The following is a 12756-nucleotide window of genomic DNA, read 5'->3' on the forward strand; positions in this document are numbered from 1 at the left end:
ACACTTTGGATTGGCTGCCCCAAATCTGAGGGGCTGCTGAGGACCCAACGGGTCTCCGAGCCACCCAGCCACTGGCTTTTTCCATGTGCACAGGCGCACCTTGGAGCGGGCCGGCGACTGGAATGGTTGCTCGGTCCTTGCCGCGTCACACCGGGGGGAAATGATGCTTCCAGCTATTTTGACAGCTGACCACGGCGCTGTCGCTGGATTTCTTATTGGAATGTTTGCCTGCCAATCGTGGCTTTAATCACTCGCCTCAAGATCGAGGTGCAGTCTGCCACCGCCACGGCCACCCCCGCGACATGATGCATCACTCAGGTCACGGGCCGCGTTATCTATCGTTCCTTTTCAGGAGTCCAAAAAGTCTGGGCCAGATTCAATATGCTGTACAAATCCGTGGCGTCCAAAGTTTTGCCCTTCGCCCACCCACGATCGATCAGCGTGGTTGGAAGTCTTGTCCGAGATCACGTTCCTGCATGTCCCGCGCAGCTTGCAGCTTGCAGCTCCTGATCATCGCCCACTGCACACAAGGTTTGAAGTCGTGGGGCCCGCCAAGTTCGGAACCGATCCACCATGTCACCACAAGGCCTCAAGCTAGGAACAATTAACCTCGTCCCGCGAAACCGTCTCCCAAACTCACATCCGAAGCACTTTTTGCGTGGATACATCGGAAAATCACCTCGGTGGGTCGCACTGGTAGGTACGAGTCCTGTAGCTTGTTGGCGATGGAGGGGACATTGCTGATCATCCTAGACTTGCTTATACTGGTAGTTGTTACCAAGCGATCCTCGGCCAATTGCATGCCTGCTTCGTGACTCGTTATCGACAACACATACTCCGTAGGCGTGGGAAATGTACGGTGAGACATCGCCAATATCTCCTGAGGCTTGAGCTCAGATACAGTAACGACTTTGACCGAATTGCGTCTCGAGCCGAGGGACATCTTCGAGCATACTGTCCTGATGGCAACTTCGAGAGCCGGCGACAATGCTTCCACAGCAAAAAAGCAGAGGAGACACCCAGAGTCAACAACAATCTCGACAATCCAAGGACCATCTAAGACCACTCTGTTCCAATTATCTTTCGACAGAAAAAGATGTTAAGGCCTGGCATCGTGCCTTGCTGGTCAGAGATCGATCCAACCAACCAATCTTGCCCTCTCCAACGCAGTTCTTTTGTCCCACGTATGATAAACCTTTGCTTGTGTCAGATAGAGAGGGGAGAGTACTTGTGTTCAGAGCCCAAAACCACGGTCTCTCGGCACCAGCTCGCCATAGCAAGATCCGTACTGTCGGTCCAACTTGCAGATTGTTTGCCTCCAGTTGAAACGTCAAAAAATAAACTTTGGCACTGGTTGGTATCCTCCACGGACGGGATCCCACAAGCCGGAAACCGAGAATGCCCCCACTGCGCTACCCACACGAGGCACCCTTACCACTCTGCGCAGTCTAGCACAATCTCCGTTAGACATCTCATCCAATCTGGTTCGTCATTTGTTACCCCTGGCATTTCGGTCTATTCGAGAAGCTCAAAGGAAGTCTCCAAATGGTACCAGTACCACTACTGTGTAACAGACTATGCGGCCAGTGTTATCTCGCGCCCACGCTGAGCCGTTTCGAGGGGCATTCTGAGGTGCGAGATTTTCTTTTTCTCTCGGTGATGCTCTTCACACAAGAATTCCAGCCAAGGCGTCCGCGTTTCGAGAACAAAGCATGCAAGAGGCCATCAAGTCTGAATCTACGATTGCTTGGACCTGGTTGAGCTGATCAGACCAACAATGTGCATATGCATGCATTCCCCCTGCGTGCGTTCAGTCAAATCGACAAAGTGGCAATCAAATTCTCCAACACCGCTTTACACCGCCATGAGACAATGGATCATATGGTGGCTGCCAATGCGACTAGTATGCATAGATAGGTATGATGAAGTTTGAGGTCGGTAGTCTTTGCCGTGAAGTCTCTCATTATTCACCGCAGACTGGTCAATACTTGCGATGGTCCGCATCGCTGCTCAAGAAACCCGATCCACCGTGTTGCTCAGGATTGTAGGAAAACTCGAGGTGAGACCCATGGACGGTTTCCGAGAAGACGTTCTGATTATTATCCGGTATCCAGGACGCTGACTACACGGATGGAAGCAAGTCGTCGATATCCGGAGAATCCTCAACTTGTTCAGACATCTAATTCTTTAATCAGTTGAATGCAGTGACACACGTGGTTGATCATCCACGCCAACACATTCGTAGGGTTCCTTTGTGACTGGAACCGGCACTACCTAGTAACATCCCAATGGCATCATAATAGCCACGGAGAACGGCATTGCTTGCAACGTCACCCTCATTCTAGCTGCAGTGACATTGTAGGCTCAGCGCGCAAGTAGCCATTAGACAGCTGAGAGCATGCTGTCAGAGAGTTCTGCTGGCGACGGGTGGCATTAGAGCGATGGAGGAGAATACCCGGATGCGACATGTTGCGATCCGAAGAATTGATGCAATTGAAACTTAAACCGGAGTTTCAGTATGTCTGTAGAACACATATGCGCATGTCCGAACTGTCAGTGTCAAAACGTCCTTGATCGATAGCCTTATGCTCATTGGACAAGACTATCTTGAGGGTGCCATGATAAATGATCAGCCCATGCGTTTGGGTTCTGCGTGGTGCACGCGAGATTTATGCTTGGAGTGTTTCATTCCAGCCTCTACGCTTGAGCCTGGCAATGATACGAGCAGATGGTGTCAAAGATGACATGAACAGAACGCAACGCCTAATCGATAGGTTCGTTCTGAATTTCGGACCATCGTCATGCGACCCAAGTATGTCTGGTGTAATTCACCTGTCAGATGAACACAATGAAATAACCTCTTGTGCACACAGACGTAAGAAGAGAAGTGGGTGTGTCGGTTGCGACGAAAGGCAGCTGAACGAGAACAGGCACCCCAGTCCCCTATTTATTAGCGAGAAGCGAGTCTCGTGGGATGTGGAGTGGTTGTACCTTGGCTCAGGTGATTGACTTGGTTAACTGAAAGTTGTTTCTTGGGATGATCTGGGAGTATGATTTGGACATTCTCTGGTGCTTCAGCCAGTATATCCCCAAGCCATCCGCGTAGTCTATAGCTTTCCCTATCATTCAAAAATTGTCCACACATGGTGCAGAACGCCCAAAATGGTAATATCAATGATTTGTGGGTCCACATTGAGGACTGGTAATTGTAATGGCACTACACAACCTATGAATACCTCGATGCCTTGCTACTTAGGCACTCGAGGCACTCTCAGAGGGACTTCTAGAAGTCACGCTCTCTAAGGCGCCCTCCACAGGGCGCTTCTATCATAGCACTTTGAGTAGAGCACACTCCATATAGCATCGAGAGGTACTTGCAGAAGCTCTCTCCCGAGGGCACCCTTCACATGGCATTTCTCTAGAGGTCACTCTCAACAGGGTTACCCCCGAACGGCAATTCTGTTATGGCTATCTAAGCTCTCGAGGCACTCCCATCGGGACTTTCAGCGGCTCTCTCCCGGAGGCGGCCTCCATCTAGCACGTCTCTCTAGCGTAGTATCTTCAGAGCACCGTCCATAGAGCACTTCAAGCTAGGGCAGTCTGTCCAGGGTACCCCCTATATGGCGCTTCTCGCTCGGGGAGTATCTCTGCGGCACTCTCCATATAACACATCTCGCAAGCGCAGTCTCTCTAGGGTACCCTCTGAATAGCACATCTTACTAAGACAGCTCCTATACAGTCCCCTCCATATGGCACTTCTCGCTAGGGTAGTTTCTCCAAGGCACCCTCCATGTAGTATTTCTCTCTAGGGCACTTTCTAATAGCGCACCCTCCACATGGGCCTTCGCTCTAGGCTGGTCTTCCAGGATTGTTCCCTATGCCTAGACCATTGTTTACGCCCACGTGCCCCATACTATACGAGTACACGATGCCTGCCAAAGGTCCATCCAACCACCCAATGGCATGGGCTAATGATTGTTCAGAGTCGAAGTTGCCTTCAGCCTCATCAGCCCAGCGTGGCATTGCCAGATTGTTCTGCCCAGGTCAGTCTTCCGTGTGCCATGCGAGGAGTATGCATACCACTTGTGAGTATGCCTCGACACCGGGACGAACAGCTTCCATAAAACTGGCAAGCAAGGGCGCAATGCCAGAGACGTTGACACGGCCGGAAGGGGAGGAGCGCGAGAATGAATTGTTCACGCCGTCAGTAGGCGCAGCGACAGAGGGCAAGCGAGAAGCAGCCGACTTGCCGGCGTTGACAATGAGGCGTAATAGCAAATCTGCCTCTTCTGAATGTCGTCGACCGGCATGGCTCCGTCAACACTATCGACGAGATCTTGATGCTACCGTAAAAGACGTGCGGCACTGGTTGCGATACTTGGAGGACACTGAGACAGCTAGGGGCAATGTATAGGGGGCCCGAGGGGCATCTACGCAAAGCCACAAGAGGCCTTTGACGCATTTACTAAGGGAGTTGTCGATACTTGGAATAGCCTACGTTAGGAGCTAATCGACAATTGCATCACGGGCCTAGATACTAGAGTGAAAGGCGTCCTACAGGCAAAAGGGTGGTATACACGCCACTAAACAGCGATATCACATCAACTTCATACTCTGACAGAGAGAGAATTTGCTAGGAAGCATTTTAACAGTACTTACGATACAATCAGGCAATAAATGGCTCTCAAAATTATGCAAAAGAACCTAGTATTTGGATGTATATGTGTCTTTTATTGTGTTTTTGGTGTTTTATTTATCTAAACCAGGGATCCTCGCAAAGGTTTGCGCGCTCAGCCGAAACTTCGCCCACTATTTTCCCTCCCTCATGTTTAGCATTGCCATCCTGATTCTTGGACGGAGAGATACACTTCTCCATTTTGTAGCCTTGCTCGTACGTTCAAGACACTTCCATTGCTTGCGAGGGCTAGGCAGCGCAGCAGATGTGGTGTAGAAGGCCTCTCACCCAACTACGCTGCTGCTCTGCTCTTTTGAGCCTGAGCACCACAACAATCTGAAGTTGTTCTATCATTGGCGATAGAATCCCCACTCCGTTCTGGGTCGTTCAGAAGCGTAAATACGCAACCGTGCGCTTCGGGGTACTGCCGCGAATGTGTGATACTGACTTGACTGGACACATTGGCTGGGGTTGGTGTCTCTTCCGGGGTTATACCTGGGTTTGCTCGCTCGCCAGACCTGTGTCTTTTTGGTCATTGTGGCGACTCCGTGCCCGAGGACGTTGATTTTGTTGGCCAAGGAAGCCCATGGTGTTGTTGTCTTGACCATTTCATCCATAATGACCTTTCCGTCCAGACTCCGAAGAAAAGGGGAAGATGCCGAGTTTAGGAGTCCTTTCAGGACCCCATCTATCTAGCCCAGACTGACCAAGAGTTCCCGCCCACCAGACAGATGACGAGTCTATGGGTCCCATCAGGACTTTGTCTGTCTAGCCCAGCCTGACCAGAACCCCCAGTCAGCAGACAGATGAATTCGAGATGTTTCAATTCTGAATTCACCTGTGTTTCCAGGATTTGGCCCACAATCACAACCTGAACGACAATCAATATGGACCGTATCTCGTTCGCAGACTACGTCTGGTTCCAGACCACCCACACGCCCAGGACAGATTAGTTCGAGATGTTTCATTCTCGAACCAGTATGATGACATCGTCGGTCACGTTCGTGGCAAGCCTTTCGTGAATGGGATCATGATTTTGCGTTTGTCTGCGACGATGGCTGGGCGCAGCGAACCCGGACACCACAGATGAATTCGAGATATTTCAATCTCGAATTAAGACGATGCATTTGTAGTTGGCCAGCGCATCATGTTCATTGTGTTGTAGCTCATGCTCCTTTTTCAGGCCGCGAGCGGACAATCCAGCCCCGCGCAAGGCCTTCGTCCCATCGACGATTTCCGGATTTGAATTCTCGTCCTGGCCGTCCCAACGAGGTCCAAGATGAGTTTGCTGAAGTCAAGCAGCGGAACGATGCAGTGTCCCAGGTTGATAGAGTCCTTGCGATTTGCATTGTCATCCCGACCACCCCAGAGAGGGCCAAGATGAGTTTGCTGAAGTCAAGCAGCGGAGCGATGGATACTTCCGGGAGACGCATGAACGGCTATAGAGCCTTGAGTCCAATCTAGAAAGAGATGGCTCTGTCTCGACAAAAGAGAGGCCGGAAAGATGTTCAGAGGGCATTGTATCTGGGCCATGATATGTGGGAACTCCTGCTTGCTTTGCCATTTTGAAGTCCAAGGCGACAAGGGATCTCCGGGGCCGCGGGCTCGGGCACGGAAGAACCATGACTGTTATAGTAGTCCGGTGTAGATTTTTATATATAATGTAGTCGCCGCTAGGCAGTCATTCGCCTCATGATGACTGCATTGCAGTGAATGAGGTGGTTCGGATCGATCCTCTTCCACACAGGACACAGCTTTTCTCCTGTCGTGATTGTGGAATTCAAGTGCGTTGTATTTGGTGCAACGCTATATATAAGATGTGTCGGACATATATAGGACAAGCCATGGCTGAATGCGATCTCAGACAGCGTGTCGATGAAGTAGAATTGTGGTGAAACCCCTGATAGCCGAGCCAGAAGGCAACATTTGACAGCTTGTCGAAGAAAAAGAACTTCTCTGAAATCTCGGTTCCATAAAAAGGACAGCCGATGTGATTGCTGCCGCCCTTTCCTCTCCATGCATTGTTGATGCTAATATGCAACCATGACGAATGCTCCATGGGGGGCCATACCAATTGCGCACCAGACAGCCACAATGCAGTGGAGGTGGTATCTCCTGCCCCATGTTCTTCATTTTGCTCAACTGCATGAGAGGGATTGAGCGCGCAATTCGGGACAAGAGGAAGGAAAACATCCGTCATCCAACGCAGGCCCATCCACTGCCAGTGGCATGGCATTGAAGACCAGAGGAAAGCAAGCCGTCGTTATCCAATGCAGGCCATGCCCGGGGTGTTGTGCGATCTCAGAATGCTTGTCTTTGGCCCCAATCAATCATTGACAGTATGGCACCACAGCTAGACGAATTTCCAGGCTCGTCGATGTGGGAGAAGATATGCTGCCACATCAACCTGGACAGGCTCAACACAGGAACACACTTTCGGGGGGCTGTACCACATCTGGATGAGGTCCAGGCTCATCAATCAGGAGAACGTCTGCCCAATTTGCTCCGACCACAACCATGGGGCAGCAGAATGGGTCTGTCAGAGTCCCACAGATGGAAAATCCGATGGCAGCAAAACAAAGGCCAGATGACTGGTTCGACTGATCAGGTTTGCGCTGCTGCTAGTGGAAAAATGTGTCCTGATACAGAGGAACCAGAAGTGTCCATGTTTCCAGATTCAAGGGGAAAGTGTCCAGAATGAAGCGAACTTATTCAAAAGGTCTTTCCAGTTCGAGATGACCAGAGTATTTGTCGCAAAGCCAAGTCCAGGGGATGTCCATGTTGGGGAGGAAGAACACCGGGTATAGTCTTTTCGCCATGAGAGCCTTGACTGTATTGGAGGCTTGATTGATGGCTGTGTCGAGGACCCAACTGGAAACTTAATACCTTTGATGGATAGTTCTGGCGTAACCATAGACAGGGAAAGCAATTGCGCTGCGCTGTGTCCTTTGGTCCAGGTATAGATTTGTTTTTGTATATATAAAACCAGCAATGAGGTGGAAGAAGCGGATGAGAAGGAGAAGAAGAAGTAGTAGGAAAGAGAGAATTGGTGAGAGCCCGGGGGGATTGGGAGCTCGAGGACTTGAGAGATGCTGGATGAAGAAAAGCAACTTCTAAGGGGGGGAAATGGAGGTTTATATAGAGAATGGAAGGCCCCACCTCAGAGTATGAGTCGTCATCAAACTGAATCACTTGATTCTGTAAACCGGTCATACAACCAGGACACCGCTCATACGTCTCAGAGCGCATAACTCACTTATCATGGTGGTGGTTGCGAAAATGCGAGCTGTGTGGATGGATTGGTGACGATTTCTACCAAAATGGTAGAAGGGCAGCGTCTCCGCAAAGAGTGGAGGGCGGTAAAACGATAACAGCACACAGAGGACGACTCACAGAGCAATAGCCGGACCCTAGGTGCGAGGGAATACTGCGCCAGAGGCCGGTCATGGAAAAGTGGGATAGGAGGGGGATATGCTTCTCACAGTGGGTTGGTGGGAGGAGTAGTGAACCCACACCACACAGAGGGCGACTCACATAGCCATGACCGCAACCAAGATACGAGTGAATCATGATCTAGAGTCCGGTCATGGACAAGATACAGGGAATAAGTTCAGCTATCACCAGTGTGAGCAACTGGAGGGGAGCGTTTGATGGGTGAGTGCGGTGCGTAGTGTGAGGGAATGATGCCATTGTGCGATTTCAAGCGGGGCTTGTGAACAAGAGCAAGCTCCAGCTAGTATACTTAGGTGTACATTACCCTCTTTGTCCAAGAGCAAGCTCCAGCTGGTATAGTTCTAGCTGGTTTAATGGGTTGCCTATCATCTGCCTGGGAGCATGGGTCAATACAGATCTGATGGAATACCTGTAGGATTCATAGATTGTCTAGCTAACTTCTACAAGAAAAGAGAGAGTAGAAGAAGAGGGATAAGCCCTCAGGAGAGGCAAGAGTCAAGGGCTACGCTGGATACAGATAGGTGCGAAGCATGTTTGGTATAGACTTCAGGAAGGAGACGAGGAGACTTCAGCTCCTGCAATAAGATCTTGTATGGCATTCTCATCAAAAGCTGTACTGCAGCGCCATATTTAAGGTAAACAGTTGCATTACTGTAAATCCAGGCCTACGAAGGCAAGGGAGCGAGTGATGGAGGGACGATAGTAGCAGTGGTCACTGGACACGGGAGAGACCATATCAACTCATCACTGGAAGGAAGTAGAACGGAGTAAACTTGGCCAAGCGGACTAGAGATTGCAAATAATTTCATTTCATTTATAGCCATCACGTATGTATGATACCGGTTGTCTAGATCATTCATGTCCGCAACCTTTCCTTCCTCTGGAATTGGTCATTACTCATTCTGGGAAAATGATGCTTCCAACTCGTCTGATTCAACTGCAGATACTTGGCTCGGCTGATCCAACACAGATGAGCTCTCTTCTCTGGCGAACTGTGGCCGAGGCCAGTTTCCTCCTGTGGCAAGCACGGCATCGAAGTCCAAGGCTTCGACAAACCACTTGTCACGTCTGGTTAAGGCCTTGTTGGTACCCTCTTGTGCCGCCCTGGACGCTCGCGTCTTTCGCTGTTTCCTGTTGCTTCCCTGAGAGGACCCATCGGCGTTGATCTCGCTGCGAAACAATTCGAGTTGTTGATCATGAGCAACAATGGCACGTATGTATGGTGCAACTTCTGTCACCAGAGCTGTTGAACTAGTATCAAGAGAAGGCGATTTGCGCCCAGGTGGGCCAGGAAGACCAATTCGAGGTTCTTCCGATAGAACGGCGAGCGTGTCCAGGACCGAGTATGGAGACAGGTGGTCGGCCGCGGATGGAAAATTTGCAAGGTACCGTGTGATGATTTCTTCACGTGCCAAAGATCCGGTTGACGAAGATTGGTCTTGGATCTTGCTTGCAAGGATGGGCGCAACACTATCGTCTAGGAGATCAAGTGCACTTCTTGCTTCGCAGAGAGACTCACACAATTCGAGTCCTTCCAATGTAGGTGGGCTTTCTGTTCCGAAGTTCGTGTCGACCACCCAATCCAGGGGTGAAATACCTAATTCTTGGTGGGCGAACCTTATGAGATCTTCGCCATCGAAAAGTGCTTCAGGCAAGAGGTCATGGCCGGCCAAGAAGGTGTCTTTGCTGACAATTCTGACGATAGAGCCATCGGCGGACGCTTGCTGTCGTTCATGGTCTGGCATGAACCAGTCAAGTCCACCTTGACTTGAACCAACCGTCATTTGGCACCAGAAGTTCAGCTCTGCCATTGAGGCCCGAAGGTCGCAGCCCTTGGTAAGGTATAGACCTTGAATCGCATCCATTTCTAGAAGATGGCCTTCTGCTGCTGCTACCTTATGGAGATATTCAATAGCTATGTCTGGAGCTGGCTGAGCATATGTCAGAATTGTGAAGAGATCCAGTTCATCGAAAGGAATCGAGGTTGGGTCATTGCACGTCATGACGACAGGCCGTTTTGATGTCCGAATCAGGGACTGTACTCCAGACCAAAATCCCTTGTCATCTTCAAACAAGATATCGACCTCTTCAAAGAGAATGAGGGACTGTTTTTGTTGCCTGGGCTTGATGTCCTTGTTGGTTGTGTCTGTGTCCAATTGGTGTTTCAAGGGTTTCTTTCTGGTTTGCTTGTCCTTCCCCAAGAATGCAGCGATACCTTGCTGGTCTGCACCTGGTGCAAGAGGTAAGGGAGTTATGGACTCAGCATCGCTCGCAGAGATGCTAGATCTACGGCTCAAGACCTCCGGTGCGCGTTGCACAAGATGATTCTGAGTCATATCACCAACCTTATCCAAGATGTCCTTTGTGTTGCGTCTCATGCCCGGGTGAAGCTCGAAGACCTCGAAGCCGAGTTGCTGAGCGACGGCATACACCGACGCAGTCTTGCCAGATCCGGGAGGTCCCACAAGCAAGATGGCATTCTTCGGCCATTGGCCACCATCCTCTTCATCGTCATCTGAGTGTGCTATGAAGTCATCCATTTCGTCCGACTTCCGTTTGCGACGTTTCTTCTGTATCAGCGGTTTTAATTTTGCCTGGGCCTGGCCAGATTGGACTTGATGTACTTGGAGTGTAATTAACCAGTCGTACAAGATGCGGCTTTGAGCTTGGAGAACCTCTTGCCATCTTTTGGGGGCATATTCCTGAGACCATAGATGTGTATCAGACGCCATGCCTCGATCAAACGCGGTAGGTCGTGACAAGATTTTCGACTCCAAAGATTCGAGAGATGGTCTGAAAGTGTCATCATCTGTTTGATTGCTACAGTCGACCGAGATCGACAACGCTTTGCCGCTCACGACCAATCGTGTGGGCCTGTGAAGAGGCGCAGAGTGATGAAAGTTCATGACATCCTGGAAACGTTGCAGAACGTCTTCTTCGGGACAAACTTCAGACTGTAGTTGCTTTGATTTGAACTTGCTCTCGTTTGGTCGTGGAATACCGGGGAGAGCGGTGAAGTGATGTTGTGGTTGAACATTGTGTGTCTCCAGGGGAGGCCAAATTGGATCAGAACCGAGGAAAAACTTCTGCAGCGGCCGTTTTGACGTGAAGATAATGTCCTTCCAGGATTTTGGAGCCTTTGGACTCGTTCTTTGGGTCTCATCCTCGGAAGTGGGGGCAGTGGAGGACAGGTCACTGGTTGCAAGGGAAGAGAGTGGAAGCTTTGGGGCTGGTTTGGTTGAAAAGAATGGGTGCACAGCTTTTTTGGCCACAATGTTCAACTTCTGTTGAGATTGTGGTTCTGAAGTCAAGGAGGTGCTTCTGATAGTGGCATCTTTTCGACCAGACAATATCTCATCGATCTTCTTGCCAAGGTCTGGAGTTTGGTAATTGAAAGCGACAACAAGAGAGGAGACCAATCTTCCCTTCTTGGCCTCAATTGTCCTTGCCCGGGTTTTCGATTTCTTTGGCTCCGGAATCGGTGTAGACTTGTTACCGAGAATTTTGTTGTGTAGTTTAGGAGAGCGTTGGATAGTGTCTTGAGGAGAACTGGTTAATTTCCCATTGCGACCAATCCGCATTGACTTTCTTTTTGGTGTCACTGTTTGCTTGTCCTTAGACGAGGAGGAATCTTCCGGCGTGGAAGCTGACGCGGTCGTTTCTACAAGCGGTGCTGTATGTTGGACATTTTGTGTAACGCTGGACACGACGGGGTCCTGATCTTGCAGCTCAATTTCCACATCTGCCCTGAAAGGCTCTTCTATAGATGCGCCGGACTCCACGACGTTTGGCTGAGGAGTTGGAGGAAATGCTTGGTCGACGTGTTGTTGAACGGGATTATGGTCCAAGTCTGCAGGCGCTGCAAACCCGTTCCCGTGTAGTGGGGTAGCTTCCGCGTCTCCTAGTTGATCTATCCATGTATCTTGCTCAGCCAGCTGGGAGCATTCGGTGTCTTGCTTAAGAGGAAGATTTGGCTCCAGAGAGACCTTCCTTCGTTTTCTTCCATCATCTGCGTGATGTGTCTCATATTGCGCATGGTCATCTGCAGGGAGCGGGCTAGTGGAATCATGGGTTTGCATCAAATGGTGTCGACATTCTGCTGATGGGGGATAGGAGGGTGGAGAATGCTGAACAGTTGAGGGAAATGGTGTCGAATTCATCTCATGTTGTAGAGGATGAGACTGTGGTCGCTGATGTACTGCATCTTCAGACAAATTAGTCAAACATAATGTGCAATGGTCATGTTCATACCCCTTTGAAAGAACGGGTGCATGACAGGCGATGCAGACGAGATGGATGCATATTCCATCTGTGCAGCGACTCATGACCTCTGCATTAGTGGAGGGAGTGTCTGGTGAGAGGAGGGATAAAGAGGACCATCTGTGAAGCCAGTGGCTGCGTTAATCTTTTCAAACCATGAGGAAGACACTTCAAAGAGTGAAGGAGAGTGAGTCTTCTCTTTGCTGTAATTGTGACATCCCACAAGACTCTTTGATGTGGCAAGTTGACGATGAATTAGATTGGATGGATTTGATAGAGTTGGACGCGTCTTGTCTTGACGCGATATGCCGCCAACTCTGTGGAAGGTGCAGTGCGGGGGTTGAATCGGGTTGGCTCCTGCACTTTCT

General features: G+C 50.1%; 1 protein-coding gene across 1 annotated transcript; it reads right to left on the minus strand.

The window, feature by feature from the left end:
• Positions 1-8947: 8947 nt before the first annotated feature.
• PV10_05180 (uncharacterized protein) lies at positions 8948-12481 on the minus strand. The gene is made up of 2 exons (XM_016369803.1): positions 12380-12481; positions 8948-12332 (listed from the first exon to the last, which is right to left on the minus strand). The coding sequence occupies exons 1-2, from the start codon at positions 12435-12437 to the stop codon at positions 9022-9024; spliced, it is 3369 nt and encodes a 1122-aa protein (XP_016225591.1). The 5' UTR covers positions 12438-12481; the 3' UTR covers positions 8948-9021.
• Positions 12482-12756: the final 275 nt, after the last annotated feature.

Source organism: Exophiala mesophila, assembly GCF_000836275.1.
Source record: "Exophiala mesophila strain CBS 40295 unplaced genomic scaffold supercont1.3, whole genome shotgun sequence".
Lineage (NCBI taxonomy): Eukaryota > Fungi > Ascomycota > Eurotiomycetes > Chaetothyriales > Herpotrichiellaceae > Exophiala > Exophiala mesophila.

Bases quoted from the DNA above. Each gene is read 5' to 3' on its own strand.
- PV10_05180 (XM_016369803.1), bottom strand. From the start codon at position 12,437: ATGGAATATGCATCCATCTCGTCTGCATCGCCTGTCATGCACCCGTTC. The intron at 12,333-12,379 runs GTATGAACATGA...ATTTGTCTGAAG, and splicing joins GCACCCGTTCTTTCAAAGGG to ATGCAGTACATCAGCGACCA.